The 20,640-nt window shown below is 37.7% G+C and overlaps 1 protein-coding gene across 1 annotated transcript in view; it reads left to right on the forward strand.

The window, feature by feature from the left end:
• The window catches only part of RGS17 (regulator of G protein signaling 17), a 31,278-nt gene that overhangs the window by 9,242 nt on the left and 1,396 nt on the right, over window positions 1-20,640 (forward strand). Inside the window, exons 3-4 of the mRNA XM_008496903.2 lie at window positions 16,012-16,101; window positions 17,974-18,208. Of these exons, the coding sequence (XP_008495125.2) occupies window positions 16,012-16,101; window positions 17,974-18,208 (325 nt within the window). The remainder of the gene's footprint in view (window positions 1-16,011; window positions 16,102-17,973; window positions 18,209-20,640) is intronic.

The following is a 20,640-nucleotide window of genomic DNA, read 5'->3' on the forward strand; positions in this document are numbered from 1 at the left end:
CAAGCTGCAAATATGATATTCTAGAAAAATCACCTTGTCTTAAAGTCCCCATATCCTCAGTTAGGCCATGAGAGAAAGTTGCCTGGCAAATGTTTCTGTTGTCACTGGAATGAACCATGGGGTGAATGTGGGGTAAGGATTTAAATACTTTGTCCTTCAGAAATGGCCCTCTCAGTGTTCCCTGAGCTACTTAAAATAAGAAATTTAAATTCTCAGCATTTGGAAAAACAAGCAGAAAACACTCTAAAAATAAATAGCTTGTCAAGTATTTTTTTCATACTTTTGTAAGTTATGTTAACAGTACTTATTAAATAATAACCAAGTAATGCATTTCTGTTTCCCTTAAAGCAAATGAAAGGGATGATCTCTAAAGTAAAAAAAATCAGAGAGGAGAAGCATGTCTTCCTAATGAGTATGAGATTTAATAGGCTCACTCTGGTTTATAATATAGACAGGGCAAGCAATTTTGCTGCAGTTTTATGGAAGTCTTCAGGGCAGGCTGAGGACAGGTGGCTCTGTGCATGCTTGTTTACACAACTCTCCCAGGGCATCACAGCCCAATTTTCCATCCTCTGGGATTGCACCCTGCTGTGACACTGGGACAGATTGTCAGTGTTAGCCTAATAATTCCTGGAAGTTTTCTCTCTTCTTGATCCAGAACACAACTATACCTCGGATGTGCTTCAACACAGAGCCTTATGCTAGAGCTCCAGAGGTGGTCAGCAAAGGCAGCTTTGACCCCTTTCTGCACCACCCTGTGAAGCAGATTTGAAACACTGCCATTCAGAAGAGGAAAGAACATTTCTTCTACATAAGTGATGCCACAAGGTACAAAGATATGCTAGCTGAGGTCTCAGGTATGCTAACTTCAGCAAGCAACTTCTCCATAATTCTTCCTGCATCTACTTATACAGTAAAGTGGGAATGCAGGAAATAATTGCTTCAAACAAAAATAACTATAGAAATGAAGTAGACAAAAAGCAAAAGTTAATGTAAGAAACCACAGAAGGGAGCTTAAAGTTAACCTGTTAGATCTCATGAAAGCCTGTTTTGGTCACTATGGAGTCCTGTTTTAAATTCAACAAATACATGACAAATACATCAATACATCAAATACATTAATCAATTACATACAGTACATGAAGGGGGCCTACAGGAAAGGTGGGATGGGGCTTTTCACTAGAGACAGTAGTAATAGGACAAGGGGTAATGGCTTTAAACTGAAAGAAGGGAGATATAGGTTACATATTAGGAAGAAATTCTTCACCATGAGGGTAGTAAGGTTTCCTAGGGTAGGGTAGGGTAGAATAGGTTTCCTAGGGAGGTTATTGATGCCCCCTCCCTGAAAGTGTTTAAGGCCAGTTTGGGTGAGTCCTTGTGCAATCTGGTCTAGTGGGAGGTGTCCCTGCCCATGCAGGGGGTTGAATCTTAATGATCTTTTAGGTCCCTTCCGACTCTAACCATTCTGTGATTCAATGATTCTACATCTCCTCTCCCCTGCTTAAAAAACAACCCAGAAATCTCTATTTCCAAGCTTGTCCACCACCTTTTTTCTTCTTTCTTTCTTCTCCTCAGCCTCCTGTCACCTGCCTCTGTGGCAGCAGAAGTCTTGCACACCTTGGAGCAGGGACAGGAGCTGTCAGGCCCCAGCTCCCACAGCAGCTTCCATGGGTCATTTGCCATGCAGAAGCAGCTTTGGTGCAGGCCATTGCTTTGTGGGACATGCAGAGTAAACCAAAATCATGCAGTTCTCTAGGAGAAAACTGTGAACTACACACTGGATTTATTTCAGCAAATGTTTCCAAAGACAGTCTGCTACTGCCTTACCTTGAAGCCACTGTGGAAACATGAAGATACACAAGACACTTACACAGATCTTCATCATATAAAAATAATTTTAAATTGATTTTCAGTGAAGAAGTCTGGTTTAGAAAAACCTTAACAACATAAACTGAGTTTAACTCCATGTAAACTGATAAATATTTAAATTTTCCAAGATTAGGAAAATTTATTCCTCCCCATAGTAAAATACAAATTTATTGCAAAGAGTGAAGCAGTAGCTTCTTATGCAGCTGGTCTGATAACTTTGATCACAAGCCAGTGGCAGAATCCCTCATTAACATCAAAACTATCTGTGGGTTCTCTGGGCAATTCTTTCCTAGTATTAGGACTTTATCCTTAATATTTTAAACTTTGAAAATTCATTTAATTTTGATTAAGAGATGGAGGCTCATGTATTAAGTGACATTTTTATCCACCTGTGATTAAAAAAGCAGGTTAGACAACAGGTAGAACATAAAACTAATTTATTAGCAAATTTTCAATAAATGTTTCTGAAGCCACATGCATAGATTCCTATGTGTGTAATGCTACTAAAATAAGAAACCTTCATCAATCTATGTGCAGAAAGTACTCCTGTTTTGAGGGAAAAAATCAGAACTGCATTCCTTCTAAATTGAAGAATAAATACATGCTCAGAGGGGATTTGGGGTTGCACAAGGCTCATTTTAATTCAGCTGTGCATAAGATGCTGACAGTAGCTCCTTAGAAAGAGATAGCAGACTAAATCTGGTTAACTTCAGAAAATTATCTTGATTCTGTCCTGGTTCAGCACACAGTTTATTCAGGGACAGCTGCTCTTGAGACTAGAGGGAGAGAAAGCAATGTCAGAATCAACTCCACTGGGGTAAAGCAGCTTGGTGTGTCCTCTGAGGCTGTTTAAGAGATGGATTGCTTCACACCATCAGCATCTGGGCTCTCCCTTGCCACTTATGCCCATTTACCACCTGCCTGTGCCAAAATGCTATTCTGTTTGATGTCTGTGGAACAGTGGCTGAAGGGAGATTTGTAATGTCATGTCATGACAGATTTTCTGTCACCAGCGCATGGCTTGATTGTTGCCGTGGGGGGGAAAAAAAAAAAAAAAAAAAAAAAAAAATGGTTTTGGGCAGGTTTGGTTTGTTTTGTTTTGTTCCCTTATTGAAAATTTGACAATTTTGTATTCACACAAAGATGCATCAAACTCATGCATAGTAACTTCTGTGAAAAATCCCAAAAATAGAGAATCATGTGAAAGGTCAAAATGGGGCCAAGAGCAATATATAAGCTGATGTTGATAGGGAATGTAACTTTAAAGGCACAAAGATGGCCTTGGAAATCTTCCAAACTTTATTGATCGTGAAGTTATTATAAGAATTTTTATTATAAAAATTTAAGTATTTGACATGTGAAAACAACAATAAGAACATCTAATCCAAATTAAACAATTCACCTGTGCCTATACTAGCTAATCAGGGCCAAGGTCTAATATGGACTTGAGCAATCAGCCATGCAGTTAAATTGTTAGCAAGTGTTAATTAACTCTCTAGAAGAGTTCTGACCAATCCAAAGTGCACAGTCTTAGGCAATGTTCTGGTGCAGGTGCAGATACCCTATTTTGGGTATGGGCTTTATGGTCTGGAGCTACATGGTGTCAATCAGCCTTAGGACCAGAGGACCCTCCCAGCCCATTTTATCTTCAAGAATATATGCAGTCTGTAGTTCCAAACCAAAAGGGCAAAAATTAGGCTACTTAAATCTGTTAGCAGCAAAATTTTCATCTTACAAAGGTTTGGGTTTTAACCATGTATCATTCTAAATAGGTTTAAAATGTCAGTTAGAGAAGGAATAAATGTCTAGTGCTTTTAAGAGAAAAAATGAGGGAATGTATCATGGAAATTAGTTTGCTTCCCTAGTAGATAACACTTTTAAGATGGAGATCCCCTCACTTGAAAACTGGGTCAGCCATTCATTATGTGAGGCAGAAAGGCAAAGGAGATGCAAATCTTGTCTAGCCAGCTTTCATATTTCCATAGCACATATATTTGTCTAGATAGCAATTTTGGCTATCTAATTCTGAAGTAGCTGATTTTGAGGTCCTGATACCAGCAGAAGATGAGCAGCCATTACAGAGCATTGGATATCTTTGGTTTCTTTTGACATGCATGTTGAAGGTTCTTCCTAGTTTGGGACTTTGTCTAACAAAATCTGGAAACCAGCAGTTAGCATCCATCAAAAGGGATGCCTGCAGCATACACAGACTGGCACTTTGGTTCTCAGTCCTGTTCTTAGTTGGACAGATGTGAAGTGGAAGATCCCTTCTCTTACTTGATTGTGTTGTGGATAAGTGTAGACTCATTTGGTCCAGTGTAATTTCATAACATATAGTCTTCATAAACATCATGGTAGAAATTATACTTTACAAATTCATAAAGTCTTCTTTAGCTGAAGAACTTGACTATATCTTACGGGAAGAGAAAAAGTGTATTTAGTATGAATGTTCTCAGGTATCTCTTCTCATTTGGAAAGTACAACTCAATATGTGGAACCAAAGAAGTGACCGTAATCAGACTCCGTTCTTTACTGTTTCTGCTACTTTCATCTCTGCAAACCATGAACAAAAAAAAAAAGCACTATGGAAATTGAATCTAGGCCCATTTATCAGAATTAAGTGACACCATTAGGCTTGCTTGCTAGTGGTTTGGAGTGCTTTCATTCATCCAGTTGCTATTTCAATTAATACAATTTCTATTTCTTTGAACACTAGAAAACTGCCACTTTTAATTGTCTCAAGTATATGAAGGAATTGCTTGCAAAATAGGTGTAGCCAGGATTAAGGACCCTGCAGATTGTCAGTAATTAAATGTATTGATTGTTCAAGATGGAATATGAATGGTGATATTATTCTGAAGGAAGGAATGAGGGTGACAGCCAAACTAATGATCTATTGCATGACTTGACGAGAAATACACACTTGAGTTGAATCTTGCCTAAAGCAGAAACTGGCTCTACAGCTAGACCAACTCCATTAGGAACCATTGGCAAGAAAACTTTGGCAAGCCACAGATGCTTTACCTATGCAGAAATTAAATTCCACGTATGAGAACAGCAGTCTCAATAGATTTACCCTAGGAAGGACTAAAAGTTTCCAAGAGTTGTAATAACTTCTGGTGTGGCTGTCATTATTTTAAAGTAATATAATCTATTTAAAGAGTAGAATCCAGCAGAACGCATATTTTCTTACAGATTTTCAGAAGAACAAGATACATCTGAGAAAAAGAAGAGTCTAGGAAAGCCAAATGTCTTTAAATCACTAGCTCTTTCCTTCCCCACACAGCTACAGCTTTTGCTTAGTGCCAGTCTAGGTTTGAAGGAGATACTGTCCTTTATTTCAGAAGCTCAAGTACAGTGCACAGTGATAGCTTCCATCTGCCTTTGGATGCCTGCGGTCTCTGTACCTGGGTAATTTAGATCAGGCAAACAAGAACAAAGGAGGAAAGCAAGTTCAGCAAGGCTGTCCCTTAAAAGGACCAATGTCCTTTCCCATACCTTTTAGCTTGCACTGATCTTGAGAAAATTTCCCTCATTCACTCTGAAGTCATCCTGAAATGTATATGTCATTACATTTGTTTAAGTAGCCCTTGAAGATATTCTTCAATCACAGTCTGTCTTTTGAGTACATTTGTATTAAATGTGTTGGTTCTGGTACTGGTGGTCACACCTGGTGTACTGTCTCCAGTTCTCGACTCTGTATTCTAAGAGAGCTGAACATATTAGAGAGAATACAGCAAAAAGGCCACTAAAATGAATGGGGGACTGAAGCACCACTCCAATGAGGAAAGACTCAGAAGCTGGACTGTTTGTCCTGGAGAAGATAAGTCTCATGAGGATCTCATAAATATGTATAAATATCTAAAGGGAGGGTGTAGAGAGGATGGAGCCAGGCTCTTCTCAGTGGTGCCCAGTTACAGGACTGGACACAGTGGGCACAAAGTGAAACAGAGAAGGTTCCCTCTGAACATCAGGTAGTCTTTTGTGAGGCTGACCGACTGCTGTCCCAGTAACACAGATAGGTTGTAGAGTTTCCATCATTGAAGATACTCAAAATCCATTTGAGGTGATCCTAGGCACCCTGCTTGAGCAGGTGTGTGGACAAGATGACCTCCAGAGATCTATCCCTTCCAACATCAACCATTCTGTGATTCTGTGTTCAACTTGGGAAAGATTAAACTCAGGTCTTAAATGTCTGCAAAAAAAATCTGAATAAATTTACAGGTATCCTAGAAAAACGTCCTTTTTGTTAGGAGGTTTCCAGAAGGTTAGTTTTTGTACTACCAATCTGTTTCTTAACTTTTTTGAAAAGAAAGAATCAGAATAAAAATTACATCAAAGATCACATTGCAAAGAGCAGTGATTCTACAGGGCTTCACTTCCAAATTCTTCATGAGTTCCAAAAGGAAAATGCAGAGTTTGAACTAATTTGAAAGCTTGCCTGCCGATTGTATATGGAATTCAACTTTTATGGAAAATACAGCAGGAGAATATAACTCATGGCTCTAAAAAGAGACTGGTAGTCAGACTATCCCATATGAACACAAAGGCTTACCAGATTTTAGATATATAGAATTTTAAATGATTACACATACAGGAAAAGAAATAGATTGGAACACTGCAGATTAGCTAAAATCTTTTTAGGTACTTGTTTTACTGAGCACATCTACTGAGCACACACTGACTTACTGTAGCTTAGCATTCATATTTCAGTAAGGATGATCTACCTTCACAGTGGCATGTGGGATGCAATTTAATAACCTTATATAATGATCTTACATAAAGACCAAAATCTTGGCCATGACTTCCCATTAACAAAGAGATAATTATACTCTTAGGTACTAGATCACTTGGATTCAATTCTGCTTTTACTCAAGCTGAGAAGTGCAACATAAGTAGGTCTATCAGAACAGAGCTAAATGGCTTCACTCACTACACCTTAATAGCCTGAGATGCTCCAGATACCTTCACCCTTAATCACCACCAATCTACTTTTTCTTTTGTGGTTTATAGTTTAATCTGTAATGAATTTGACATATTACACTGAATCTGACACAGTATTAAGGAAGTCCTGCATTGAAAAGCAGTAAGAAATTCAGGCTGCTCTCACCCACCTTTGAAGTACAGCAGAAACATACAGTTTCAGATGGTCTGAGAAGTTCCTTGTTTTTCATGGGGAAGTTCACAGGTCTGAACAATGGTGAGCTGGCCTTATCTTAAGCCTTCAAACAAAAGAATTCACAGACCTTGGTCCAGATTTTTGCAATAAGAAAGGTAGGTCCCTGATCATCCATAGTGCTTTTAAGGGTATTTCCTTCTACTCTCTCAAATATCTAGCATGGCTAAAGGCTATTCCTTCACACAGAAAAGTCTAAATAGCACTGCAAGAGCATGCTATGGAACAAAGACAGAGAATTATCAGCTGTTCCCACAGTCAGCTCTCGGCAGTGAACAGGCCAAGATACCTGACTGTATGGAGTTTTGACCCCATCAATGCCTCTTCTAGAAATCTTAAGACAAGTTTAGGCAAGCGAGGATATTTCTAAATAACCCAGAAAACACATGCAGGTTTTGCTGTGCTTTAGGATTTTGATGCTGTAAGGCATTGCTTGTCAACTTTCTCTCCAGAGTTCTCAGTATAAAAGTGACTCTGATTGAAAGGTGAAGCTGCAAACTCCTTTGCAGGACTCTGAGAAATGGGGTTCTAATAAACTCCAGGTATCATGAAGTGAAGAGTTATAGCTGCTGGATTTCCTGATGAACTGTTTTCTTATTAGAAAATCTCTTCTCTTGTAATCAGAAAGCCTGCTGGGAAAAACATGACAGAATGTAATTTTTCTAAAGGGCTTTTTGAAGTTAAGCACGATATTTCATTTAAATCTATTATTTGACTGCATTAACTAGAATTACACTGAAAAGGCTTGTTAGAATAATGGTTGCTAACAGTGAATGACAACCAAGTCAACTGATTATTACATTTAAAAATGTAATGGTAAATCTTTTTTAAACCATCAAAACAAATTATGAAATTTTATTAGTCTTAAGCTTTTCCACAAACACTATTTTCTAAAACATCCAGTTCATAAGTAAATTATTTTAAACTGTCAAATCTGTGTTGAACACAAAGTCAGTTCCAGTCAGCTGCCTTCTCTATAAAACCACAGTGGGATGGCCTGCGAAACATCTTCTGCACCCACACTGGGTAGGAAAAATCAGACTTGAAAATTTCCACCTTTTTTCTCCCCTTTAGCCCAAAGGATTTCTGATATGCAGAAAGGTGCATAGGGAAGCCAGGAGTCTGCCTGCATTTACTATTGCTGGACACTGAGTAGTCAGTACCCTTTTCAGCTGAAAGCACATTCACAGCACACACACAAGTGCCCTCCCGTCTGTTCCAGGCTGGTTCTCAGCTGTATGCTCTTCAAACAAAGAGATGGAAACAAGGGGAAAAAATCTGAAGTACACAACATAGCAGACTGGAAAAAATATCCATGAAGGATAGCTGGAAAGGAAAAAACTCAATGCTTTCCAGACAGAGGAAGAGACAAAGTACATGTTTTTATCATTTGTTTCATTTTTGTTTGACTTATTGTGGTCTATGAGGAAAAAAAAAAAAAAGCCAGTTATCACTAGTACTTTTATGGTTACAGCTCAAAATGATAAGACCAGAGAGTAAGCTGAAAAATGAGCTTGAAGGTTTGTGACCCCATCTGAAGCTGTGAAATACTGGAGAATTACAGCTGTAATGCAATATTTTCAGAATGCTAACTTTGCAAATACTTGAATTATTAAAAAAAAAAAATGTTGTTGTTTCTTTCTTATACTAGGCTTGCAAAATTGGCCATCAAGTTTATAAATTCTTGCAAATACCGTTTTTTTTTTTTTTTTTACTCCAAAACAGCTGATTCCAAGCTGGCGTCTATGCTTGTTTGTTTTTTTGCTTTTAAAATCAATTTGGATTGTACATGTGTCTTGCACCATCTTTTAACCTAAGGCAAATGTAAATCTGGCACTCAGGAGACTTAGCACCACAGGTACCTGGACTTTTTGAAAGGAGTTTATAGTTGCAGTGGACACTGCCAAGTAGGCTGATTGTAGCCTTATGGTGATTGCTGGCTTTTCCCCAACAGACTGCTTTCCTGTGTCAGTCTACTAAACACAGTCTCCATCATTTAGTTTGAAGCACATGACAATTTATTTTTTACTCAGAATGATGTAGCTATTTTTCTTTTAATTTCTAACTTGTTTTCAGTATAATATTTTATATTCTACATTTCCTTACTGAAGATCTGTAAATCTTGCTCATTAAAGAACTAGGATGGTCACTAAGTCGAAAAAAAAAGACCTTCAATTTTTTTACCTGTTTCTTTTTAGCATGTTCTGCTGAGCTAAGTCTAGATTCTGATCACTTTGAGTAAATGAATTTAAAGGGTTTTGACCACTGTTCCACTCCAAAGTTTCTTGCAGGCAACCAATGCAGATATATCAGAATGCTACATTTTTTTTCCAGTTTTTTTCCGTCAATGAAATCACATCCCTTATGCTGTCTGTGCAGACTTTAAGGTGTCCACACAAGCCTCCTCTCTAGGATTCATTTAGTGCCACTAATTTGACTGAAGTTTCCCTCTGCACTTCTGTGCTTTGCATATACTGGTATTATTACAATAGTCTAAGTGCTAAAGTCTGTCTTTCTGTTCTTACAAGGAGATAAATTCTCAGAGGTCAGAAATATGACCTTGATGGCTGATGTATCCTCTTTCTCATACAGCCAGGGGCAAGTTTACCTGAGTCTATAAAAATATCTAGTGCAAGGCATCCTCTTCTTCAAAAAAATAATGATTCTAGCTCAATTTTTCTCAAAATAGTAATTCTGGAAATATTCATTTATTGTAACAAAAAGCAAATTATTTTTCTAACAGAAGAAACAGGTTTTTTTACCCTTTACTCAGCTTAACAACAAAGAAACATATTCAATAATATTGTTTATTTAACATTTCACCCTCATGGATGCCTATTTTTGTCCCATAGAAAAGGACATAGAAGGTAGCATTACTGACAAGACCCTAAGTGCTTTAGAGATTAACATAGCTGCTATTATGGGTCACGATAATATTGCAGTTAACTTTCATTAATATTGCTTTGTACAGCACAGGAAAATCATCATGCTCCTCTGTCCATAAGAAAACACAGCCCTGACTGGTTTTCACTGCTGTCAACCTTAAATATTCCAGCTGTTAGAAAAAGAAGGTGTCACCAAAAAAATTTATCTTTGACTTCATGAAAGAATATACCAAATGCCAGTATAGTTGTCTGTTGCATTGTCATACAGCATGTGGGGATCACATCCATCTCTGACTTCTACCAGAGCTTTCCTCAGCATTTAGGGGTGAAGTTGGGAACAATGCTCTGAGAAAAAGAGATTTTCCAGTGTCTGCTTGTTGGACCACAGCTCTGAAGAAAGCCTGGTCAGATTCAAACGCAATTGGAAATGAAAAAGATACTGGCATGCATTTTTTTCTGCATGCAATTCAAAACCAGAAAAAAAAATATATTCCTATTCATGTAGCATGCTTTAAGCCACTTATAACAGAAGTAAAGGAATCAGAGGATGGAGACAGAGAGGAACACAATGACTTTGTATTTAAAAGTAAGGGGATTTACCCAGCTGGTGAACGATGTAGGGCTGATGGCCACCTTTTTCTCAGGGTTTTCAAAATCACCTTCCCTTCGTTTCAGGAAAATGAACTTATATATATTCTTGTTTTCCATCTCTCACTTCAACGAGGTATAAAATATTGCACTTTGTATAAAATGCTTAAAAGTATTAATTACACACTGATTTGCCATTAAGAGTCTCCTGTTTATACCTTGTGTAATGAGTATTCTATTCTTTTCACCAAAGTGGAACAGCTTCAGAATAGCTTGAAAGACATCTACCCCACAACAGTCCCACAGGAAGTGTTTCAAATCCTGAATGAATGCACTAACCAGTTAGTTTATTGGAGGAGTTTTCTTCCTCTAAACAGCCCTTAAAATCTTTTTTTTATAAATCTATTTGGTAAATTCAATGTTTGTCAAAATGTAAGGGGAATGATCATTTTAGATCTACTAGTGGAATTTTGAAATTGCAACTAAGGCTTGATTTTTTGCATTTTTGGGGGGGAGGGGTGTTTTGTTTTTTTGTTTTTTAAGAAAGTCTCCATTCAATCTAGATTCACTAGATTATCGTTATTTAAGTTATGGCAGTCCTGCCTGTAGCTCACTTACACTGGTAGCTGTACTCGAGCATCGAAAAAATCTCCTTGGCTTTTGGACCTATGACCTAAAAATATTTTGTCTCATGATCTGATGAGAATAAAAATGCCTAGGAACAGTATAGGATGAAGAATGGTGCCAGCGAGACATACTCTTTTGAAGGATAGATCAATGAAAGACACAAGTCAGAATATCTCTTATTCAAAGAATCTTGACTGAATACTGATTTTAATCTAAAAACCAAATCCTGCCTTTAGATGATATAAGTGCAACTGACATAATGTGGCTTTTGGGATGGAATAAGGAAGTTTTTTGTCTTACAATGGTGGCTAGAGAGCTCATGACCCTACTGAGTGACATACACAGGTTCAGTCTAAAATGTGTAACCATTGCTCTGCAGAACCTGGTATCTAAGAAGCCAGGAGGCAGGAACTGAGCACAGATCCTGCATGGCAATCTAATAGCCTACCAACTCGTTCACAGTGTCCCAGTTTGATGTCTATTCCTTATCTTCATGGAAACACAAAAAAAAAAAACCAAAACCAACACTAAGGCAAGAGGCTTTAATCATCATATTGTCTGCAGTGCCAGACATAACTGCAAAATACTGTGGTTATGATATACTCCACATAACTGAGAAAATACCAGAGTGAAAAGTAACTGGTGGTAGCCATGTGTGGGCAGAATATTTTCTTGCCATAGTGATAATAGCAATTTCACTATTTCATCAGATTTAGGCTACTGGTATATGGGAATCTGAGCCTTGGGATGAAATTAAAGACTGTTTGTTTACTGGATTTACAGAGACTGAAAGATCAAGTCAAAGCTCTAAATGATTTTTTTTCTTAACAGCAGTAGAAGGTAAATGCAGCAGTAGTGATGCTAAACAAATTTTAAAAAGGGTTAAAACCACCAGCAGGTAACTCTTGGAGGAAGTCAGTGAGATTTTTGCTTTTTAAATTAATCCAACTAACTCTCTTGATAATTTTATCAAATTAGCTCTGCTTATTTAACATACAGTGCACCAGTGGCCTGCAATACTTATTTAGTTAAGTAATTACTCAGCAGAACAATTATTTAATTGCTGAACATTAATATTAACATGAATATTAACAGCCCAATAATAAGAGATGCATAAATAAATTTTCAGCTAGGTTTCTCAGCTAGGAACTTGGACCAGTTTAACCTTATATGTGATTTGTTCTATTCGTATACTTCAAGTACTTCTGGTCATTAAAATTTTTACTTATAAAGTCTATGAATTTTTAGTAAGGAAATGCACTCGATCCAAACAGAAATTATTTGTAATAATACTGTTGCAGTAGTTTAAGAAACTTTAAATAATTTTTTTTGTATAAGTCAGGAACCCAAGATATATTTGAGAGGTAGATGTGGTTCAGGCCACTTGTGTTTCCTGAAGTACTCCCTCCATAGCAATGAAATCAGCATAAAAATGGGGAGAACAAACCTTCCAAAGGAACAGAAAAGTAGCAGTGCTTTTGTTTTCCACTTAAAGTCTGCCTTTAGACATCCCAAAGTCTCAGTTTTTAAGGCTTTTGTATGTGTGCACTTTTTTGTTTTGTTGTGTTGTGCTTTTATCATAGGTAATTTACATCTTAAAATGTTAAAGATATTTGCTGGATGTACTCCAACTAATAAATAAAAATAGCACAATATATTTTAATTTACATTAGATGTCTTTAGAACACCTCCCTTTCATTTAACTACTTTTTGATAAGGCATATCCTCAGATTCCTCTTCTTCAAGCCTTAACTAAGGTAATTGTGTTAATCTTCATCCTGTTACTTTTACTCTGTTCAGTTTAACACCATCCAGCATAATTCTCCTGGCATAGCCAACTAGCTACCATAATAGAATAATGTAACAAGGACACCAGCTCCAAGTATGCAGTGTGTTTTTGCTGTTGACAGCTGCTTCAGTTCCACAGAGAAATGAGAACAGATAGAATATTTTCAGCTGGAGATAGAAACATAGCAAATAGCAATGCAGTGTTGTCATCTTGAGGTAAAAGGTAGCAATCTGTTATTGTGATCAGAGCTATTTAAAGACTGGTTTCAAATTAGCTTTGCAGTCACAATGTGTAAATATTTAATTTTTTTTCTACATGAACATGAACCAGTTCCTTGAGTGAAAACAGAACATGTCTGAATTGAATATACTTCTGCATAAAAATGATGGTTTCTTTCACAGGAAAAACATATCAAAAGTAATGTATCCGATGGAACTCCAGCCTTGACAAATGTAGGCAAATAGAAGTTGAAATGCTGTGCTAGTGTTTGTCACTGGAAACATAATGCAGAAGCTAGGTCAAGATATATTATAAATTTAGTACAGTTTTAAAAACAATACCCAATCTTGAGAAATTGTTCCAACCAAGTAAGATGCTTTTTTTTTTAAGAGCCTTCTTTGTTTTTCAACTCTGACTAACTTCAGCCTGTGCACTCCAGCTATGAGTGCTGTGATGAAGAAATTAGGAACATGTGTGTACCTCACATCATATAGATATAGATATACCAGATATAGATACCAGAAAGCCACATGCTACATTCATGTAGCCAGCCATCTGAACTTTTTACTGAGATGTAGTCTCATAGAAAATCAAAAGGCACAGGGTCTATCCATTACTCCTTTGATTAAGAAGTACGATTAAGTCGATATGGCTTTCTTGCCCATTTTCCTATTTCTCTTTCTTACTCTCCACTCACTACTTGTATTTACCCTTCATCAGCCCATGTTGGTTTTCCTAAGTTTAGCAGAGATTTTTCATGAAGAAACAAACAAACAGTATTTGATCCCAGACATCAAATTAAATTATCAGTGTAAATAAACTGCTCTCAGATGAGTCACCTTCTACTTCCAGTAAGACTGCATCCAAACTCTGTATGTCTGCTGCCTGACAAGTAAATTATCTCAGTATAGCTTAAATGCTGCTCATGTGGTGAAGGAAAGAAAACGGGCAGCATGGTTCCCTTTTGGACGTACTCAAGTGAACCCTCTGTTACATTTCCATTCTACAGAAGCTGTTTTCACCTTCCCTGGTGTTAGTCCTCCGTGGACTCAAAAGACACTCAGTTCTCTGCACCCAGCAGAGAAGACTAATGCTGCTCTACATAGGGACTGCAGAGGAGGAAGGGAAGAAGGGACGAAGTGAGGGAGGGAGGGAGAGAGAAGCTTTGTGCCTTCCCTGCTTCTTCTCCCTCACCCCAGCTTTGTGCTCCAGCCAGATGAAAGGTGACCCTAAGCAGTTACATGGACGGACTTAAAAATTACAAGACAGAAAGTGGATGGTCCCTCTTTTTTTCTCCTCCTGTATATGGAACTCCCATTGGCTTTCCTGGGTGCTCCCTCTATAGACTGATGAGCAACAGGTCAGAGGAGATGGAAGGGCTTTATTACCTGCCAACCCCAGAGTTCAGGATGTGTTGTTTCTCCTGCAGCAGTTGATGACATCCTAACACCTTAGCAGCACTGGAGCTGCATTCCTACGCTGTAACAGGGGAAGCAGGACCAAGGGCCTGAACTAAGGTCTTGGCAGGTAAGTGAAGGAGCAACCAGTATCAAACAACTTTGTTTGAAAGTGTTCGTCTTTGTAATGTTTAAGTCTTAATATGTGCTCTGCTTTACCTGGAAACTTAAACTTCTTGTTTACAGAGGAGAATTTGAGATCACACATTTACTCAGCCAAATGTTTGGAAAAAAGTGTTGAAGAAACCCATAAATACAGAGGGTCCAGAAAGAAAAGTTATTTGTGCTAAAATTGTCTCGAAGCTGGGATTTTGCCTTAGAGCTCAGGAGAAGTTATTCAGACTAGTGGGGGAAGGAGAAGCCTTATGCCACCAATGCAGCTTTGTATATCACCACTTAGGATGACTGAGAGCATCACTGTATGGTGAATTCTCAACATTCAAAATATGAGCTCTCTTGGGATTGGGAGGGGTTTTTTTGTTTTGGGGGGTTTTTTTGCTTGCTTTTTTTCTCTTAATTGGACATACAAGGAATACCTTATAAAGGGAAATCTCTATCTCTTTATTACATTCCACTTCTTAAGTATAAGAGACAGGTTTCCTATATGAATACTTATATCATTCACAACGTGCTTTATTTCAGTAGTTAGCAGGAATTGTGTTTTCACTGGCAATACCAGAACATTCATACAGAGCACGCACAGAGGAAGTTGCTACCACTAAAGTAAATCTGATTAAAAAGATATTTACAGAAAAATAAGTGATGCTAGTTACCAACTAAAAATAATAATAATAATAGTAACATCCTTAAATAAAGGAAGTCTTTCATTTCCTTGCTTGTGGTAATATGAGGGTAATGGATGCCTTTCTTTTGAGAGAGCCAGTAAGTTCTACTCTTTGAAATTCAGAGCAAACTTAGGTATGAGGAGGAAATCATAAGGAGCTGCCACCCACTAAGTTCTGTATCTGAGCCATCTACTACCACCATATCCTGGAGAGAAAAAAGGGAATGTTCATAAAAAATGAACAACCATCCAGAACTGGAGGGGCACCAAAGCCTCATTGGTGTCCAATTCAGATATTCTTATCCCCACTACCCTTACTACACTTGTTGTTACTAATATTCTCAATTTACTTAGTGAAATCACTCCAAAAGTGACCTCTAAGTTTGTGTCCATCTTTCAGTGGATAAACTGTGAGCCTGTAAAAAATAACATGCTAATAGTAGCTGTTAATTAATATTAATCACAATTAAGGGGAAAAAATTTTATAAAAAATTTCTCTTCCAAATATTAGGAGTAAGATTGGAAAATTACATAGGTTTATATCTTTTTGCATTACTGAAGTCATTGTTCTAAATTGACTTTCTCTAGACAAAATAAAGTGTTGTACTACATTGCAGCCTCACTGTTAGGAATGAAGATAGAGGAGACAATGCAGGAAGGCCGACACATACGACCAAAATGGAGAGTATCCAAGTCATAGAAGAATGGTAAGTTGGTTGAACTCTTGTCTAGTAAATGTTTTTAATTTGCTTATAACTAATATCAAGAAATGCTTTGGGGTTTATGTTTCAGGAATATAGTTTTCTTTTCCTCAAAAAAATATCTGTGCAAAAGGAAGAAACCTGACCATGAAATGCCAGCAGAGACATTCATAAGCCAGGCTTATGAATTTTTTTATTTGAGAGGAGTAACCATCCAGAGGAATGGGAGGTGCATGGATGGTTCCATAGACCTATAGGAATACGTCTCTGCTACCTGTGGGATCACATCCTTCTCTATCCAGACAAGAAAACCAACAGGCACAAGTTTACTTCACAGTGTGATTTTTAACATGGCCACCTCTCATAAAAATTCTTGGACTATGACATCACTGGAATTAACCAAGGAAACACACACCTTGAAAGATGGGATAACATGCACTATGAGTCTGAGCTTCTATTTCTGTCTAAAGCTTGTTTACTGTGTTGTAAAAAATGCTAATACATCTGTTAGTACAGTGGCCTTGAGAGCTCTAATCCCATAAAAAGTAAATCAAAACTTAACTCTAGAGTATATGATTGGTGGTAAAAGAAACCCAAACGACTCATTTCCTCATTTCTACTTATGTCAGTTATAAGAGGACAATGTCAGAAAATTCCACAAAATACTGTAGTGAAGAAACCTTCCCAGTAGACAACAAGAGAGCATAGCTTACTCATCAGCTCCATCCACCTCAGCAGGTTCTTTTCACTCTCATCAGAGAGGACTTTTCATCTTCAAATATGTGTGCTTATACTTTTTTGGTTCCGATTGCAATTATTTTCCTGAGACTTTAAGTGTTAAACAATTTCTCATTTATTTAATGTTTTGGACTGCTGAAAAGCTGTCACAAATAGGTTCCCATCATTCCATCTGCCTTGCATACAGAGTAGAGTTAATAAATGGACTTGAAGAGAAATCATATAGACTAATACCACTTATGCTACATGATTCACAGAAACTATTAGCAACACCTAGTAAAGCTCTTGTGTATCAGGAAGGAGAGGGTGAGCACTCAGAATTAATTTTGAAACTGTATTTAATTGTTGTGAAGTAACTTGGAGTATTATATTCTCAAGCTCTTCATTGGCATATTAATGGATTAGTGATGCAAGTTAGTCTTCTGATCCTTTATCCAGTGCATCCACTGTTACAAGTCACAAATAGTTTCCTTCAGAAAATGGGAAGAAGGACTTTTTCCAGTTTCTTCTCTCTCCAGTTTTCCCAGCAACATCCATCACATCTCATGCCAATAGATCATCATTCAGGTCAATAACACTAAACAGAGGGAAGCTTAGCAACCCCTAGGTACAAGCACAGAGAAATATGCTAATTTAAAAGCTCTCTGAATTACTATTTTGTTGAGCCTCATTAGTATGCTCTTGGCTGCCAAGAGCCTTTGGTTTTTCTTGCCCTTCCTGAAGCAAATCTTCTGGCAGCCAGTGATTGGCCAAACACCATCAGAAGCAGGCAGGGACATCAGATGTCATCTAAACCCCACATGAAACAGTCTGTTATCAGCTCCCTGGAATCACATCTCCTGTAACTGCTGTGAGGTTTTGCCTTTGAGCCTGATAGCTAAGAACACTAGTAGAAAACTTGAAGAAAGCCATGTGCATTGCATGTCCCATAACATTAAACATGCTTAGCGAGTCATCGAGATAATGAATGCACAAGTGAAGAGTTGAAGAGTGAACAAATTTCCCCTGTCATTGCTGAAGCCTTGTTGCTTCCAGTTTTCACTCTGGACTAAAGCACAGTTGAAAGAATTTTTGGATGAATGTATGAAAACATTGTTACAAAAATAGAAGCATATTTGTAATGATACTTTGCTTTTGCAGCCAAAACCCTACTGCAGATGAAATTTTGTCTTGGGCTCAGAATTTTGACAAGATGATGAAAACACCAGCTGGGAGGAACCTTTTCAGAGAGTTTCTTCGAACAGAGTATAGTGAGGAGAACCTGCTTTTCTGGCTTGCATGTGAAGATCTAAAGAAGGAACAGAACAAGAAGGTTATTGAAGAAAAAGCAAGACTTATATATGAAGATTACATTTCTATACTATCGCCAAAAGAGGTAAAGCTAGAAATGTTACATCTTCTGTTATTCCACAGCAGAAATGTTATACCCTTGATTGCCAGATGGGGGTCTGAAAGTCTGCCTGATTTCCCAGATTAAAGTTTTAGTGTGAACATAAAATCAGGAAAGGAAGGGGCAGGAAAGGTAGGGAGACAGGTGCTGGGCCATTTACCTTCACTGGCTACACCACCTCGGAGCTTTTGATAAGACTCAAGAAACTCCACTAAGAGAAGGCTGAGAAATGAGTATGTTTCTTTAGTAATGCTATATGCCTGCCAGAGAGAGGAAGTAAGTAATGCAAACAGATTTCTGAAGAAAAGGCACCACAATCAAGAATTATTACAGATTTATCTGATGCAGCAGCTGCCTGGCAGAAAATCCAAATTTGCACTGATTATTCCTATGTAAGAGTCCAAGAATGGAGACCACATTTTTTCTCTAATGAAAGGTAAGATAATATCTAGGAAGTTAAAAAAGACAAATATAAACACATTCTGAAATTATCTCCACCTGTAATAAAGCATCCACTATCAAACAGTTTTTTGGAATGAAGAGATGAATAAATGAATAGGGACTATAGAAGAGTCTCCTTTAGGCCATGTCATGCACCTTTATCTTCTTTGCCTTGTCTCTGACGTTTTACTTTCTACTCAATGGTGTTATGCTAATTCATGCTCACTGTGGACCTTGCCTCCTATATTTCACTTCTGCACTGCATTTGGTAATAATTTGTAACTTAATTCATATGAAGCTCCACTACTTTCTCTTTTGCCACAGTGTAGGCTTCTGCTTTTGAGTGGGATAGCTGCTGGCACAACAAGCTAATTATAATTGCAATACAATACAATATGATATGATATATGATACAATATGACACACTATAATACAGTATAATAACTCTAGTAAACATATATGTACTTAATGCTCAGGTTTTTTTTTTTTAAGCTAAGATCAACCAACAATTAAAATTCAAACACTAAGTAAGTGTTGTTTGACTTGAAGTTTTTAACAAAACTACTCACATACTTGATGCACTGGATGTATGTGGATATCATTAATGCTGTTGCTCCTGCCCCTACTGGAAACTTAAAGTAAAAGAGAACTTTTTGTAACTTTTTAGATTAGTACAGGAGCTGAAAAGTTCTTATTCATCCAGGCATCCCATTCCAGATGCTGTCTTTTGGTTAAATATTTAGCATCCCCTGTTCAGTGATGAGCTTATTGAGGCAAAAGGTCCTGGTGTTCTAAACAGATACTTTGTATTCCTCTGTTCAGGGAGGAAATACCTTTAGTAATTCCAACTAGTTTTGCCATCTGACTTTAGTTAAAGTCATTGAAAAACAGCAAGTAAATTAATAGCTCCCTAATTAAGTTTTTTTCATTATTTAAGAGCAATTAACTTAAACTTTGTGCCATATTCAGTGGCACAAAACCCCACCAACTTGCCAAACTTGGGCTTTTTATCCCAGTTGTTATATTTGACAAAGAAGAACCAACTAGGTAGCTGCACCATTTTCACTTCAATATGTTCATGTGTGTCAGGGGAAATGTTGCTTAACTCTTAGCGTGTCACTTCTGTGCTACAGAAATGCAGTGGTCTGGGACTGAAATCTATTCAAATAAATTCTGGAGATGCATGGCTGCAACACTGCTTCTCAAAACTACCATAACACCCACACCCCTGCATGGTCTTGTGTCTAAAAGCTGGCAGTAAAATCCCACCTGTAAGGGCAGCATACAGCAGGGATCCTGCTAAGCCCTAGGGTTCTCTACTCTTGAGTGTGCATCAAGCAGGCTTAAGGGATGTTCTGCAGAGACAGTGTACTTGAATAATAGGTAGAGTTTGCTAACATGAAGAGAAAACAAGCTATCTGGAGTTAGGCTACATTGTAGTTGTGCCTTGTGAGAGATCACCAACTAACTGCAAGTCTTGGAGGAGAAGGTTTGCCAGTTGTGGCAGTAACATACTCCAATATGCCAACAAACCAACAGTGTCAGGTTCTACAGCTGGTATTGAAGATATTATGAAAATGTGTATTTACTCCTCAGTACTGTACCACACTGCACCACACCACTGTCTTTCACCACGTACAAAAATACACAAGCTTACACATCCACTTGTGTTCTGGGTTTTTGTCTCAGTTAAGTGTCCTTCACATCTCTGTGCATGTATCTCTGTACATGGAGCTTTCCAGGATTGAACTCAATCCTTCAGGCAATATGAATATCTGCTTATAAGATTGCAGAGTTGTAGGGTCAGATTGCAACCTAGTATAAATCACAGTAGCTTAACTGATTTCTCAGTTAACTGATTTCTCTATTGAGTTTTCCAGCCTTTTCTTATCTGAGCAAACCATTGCTGGCCACACTGGGCTTCCCTGGTACTGCCTTTATTTTTACTTCAGAAGGCATTATTTTTCCTGGGTTTA

The sequence above is a fragment of the Calypte anna genome, chromosome 3 (assembly GCF_003957555.1).
Source record: "Calypte anna isolate BGI_N300 chromosome 3, bCalAnn1_v1.p, whole genome shotgun sequence".
Classification (NCBI taxonomy): domain Eukaryota; kingdom Metazoa; phylum Chordata; class Aves; order Apodiformes; family Trochilidae; genus Calypte; species Calypte anna.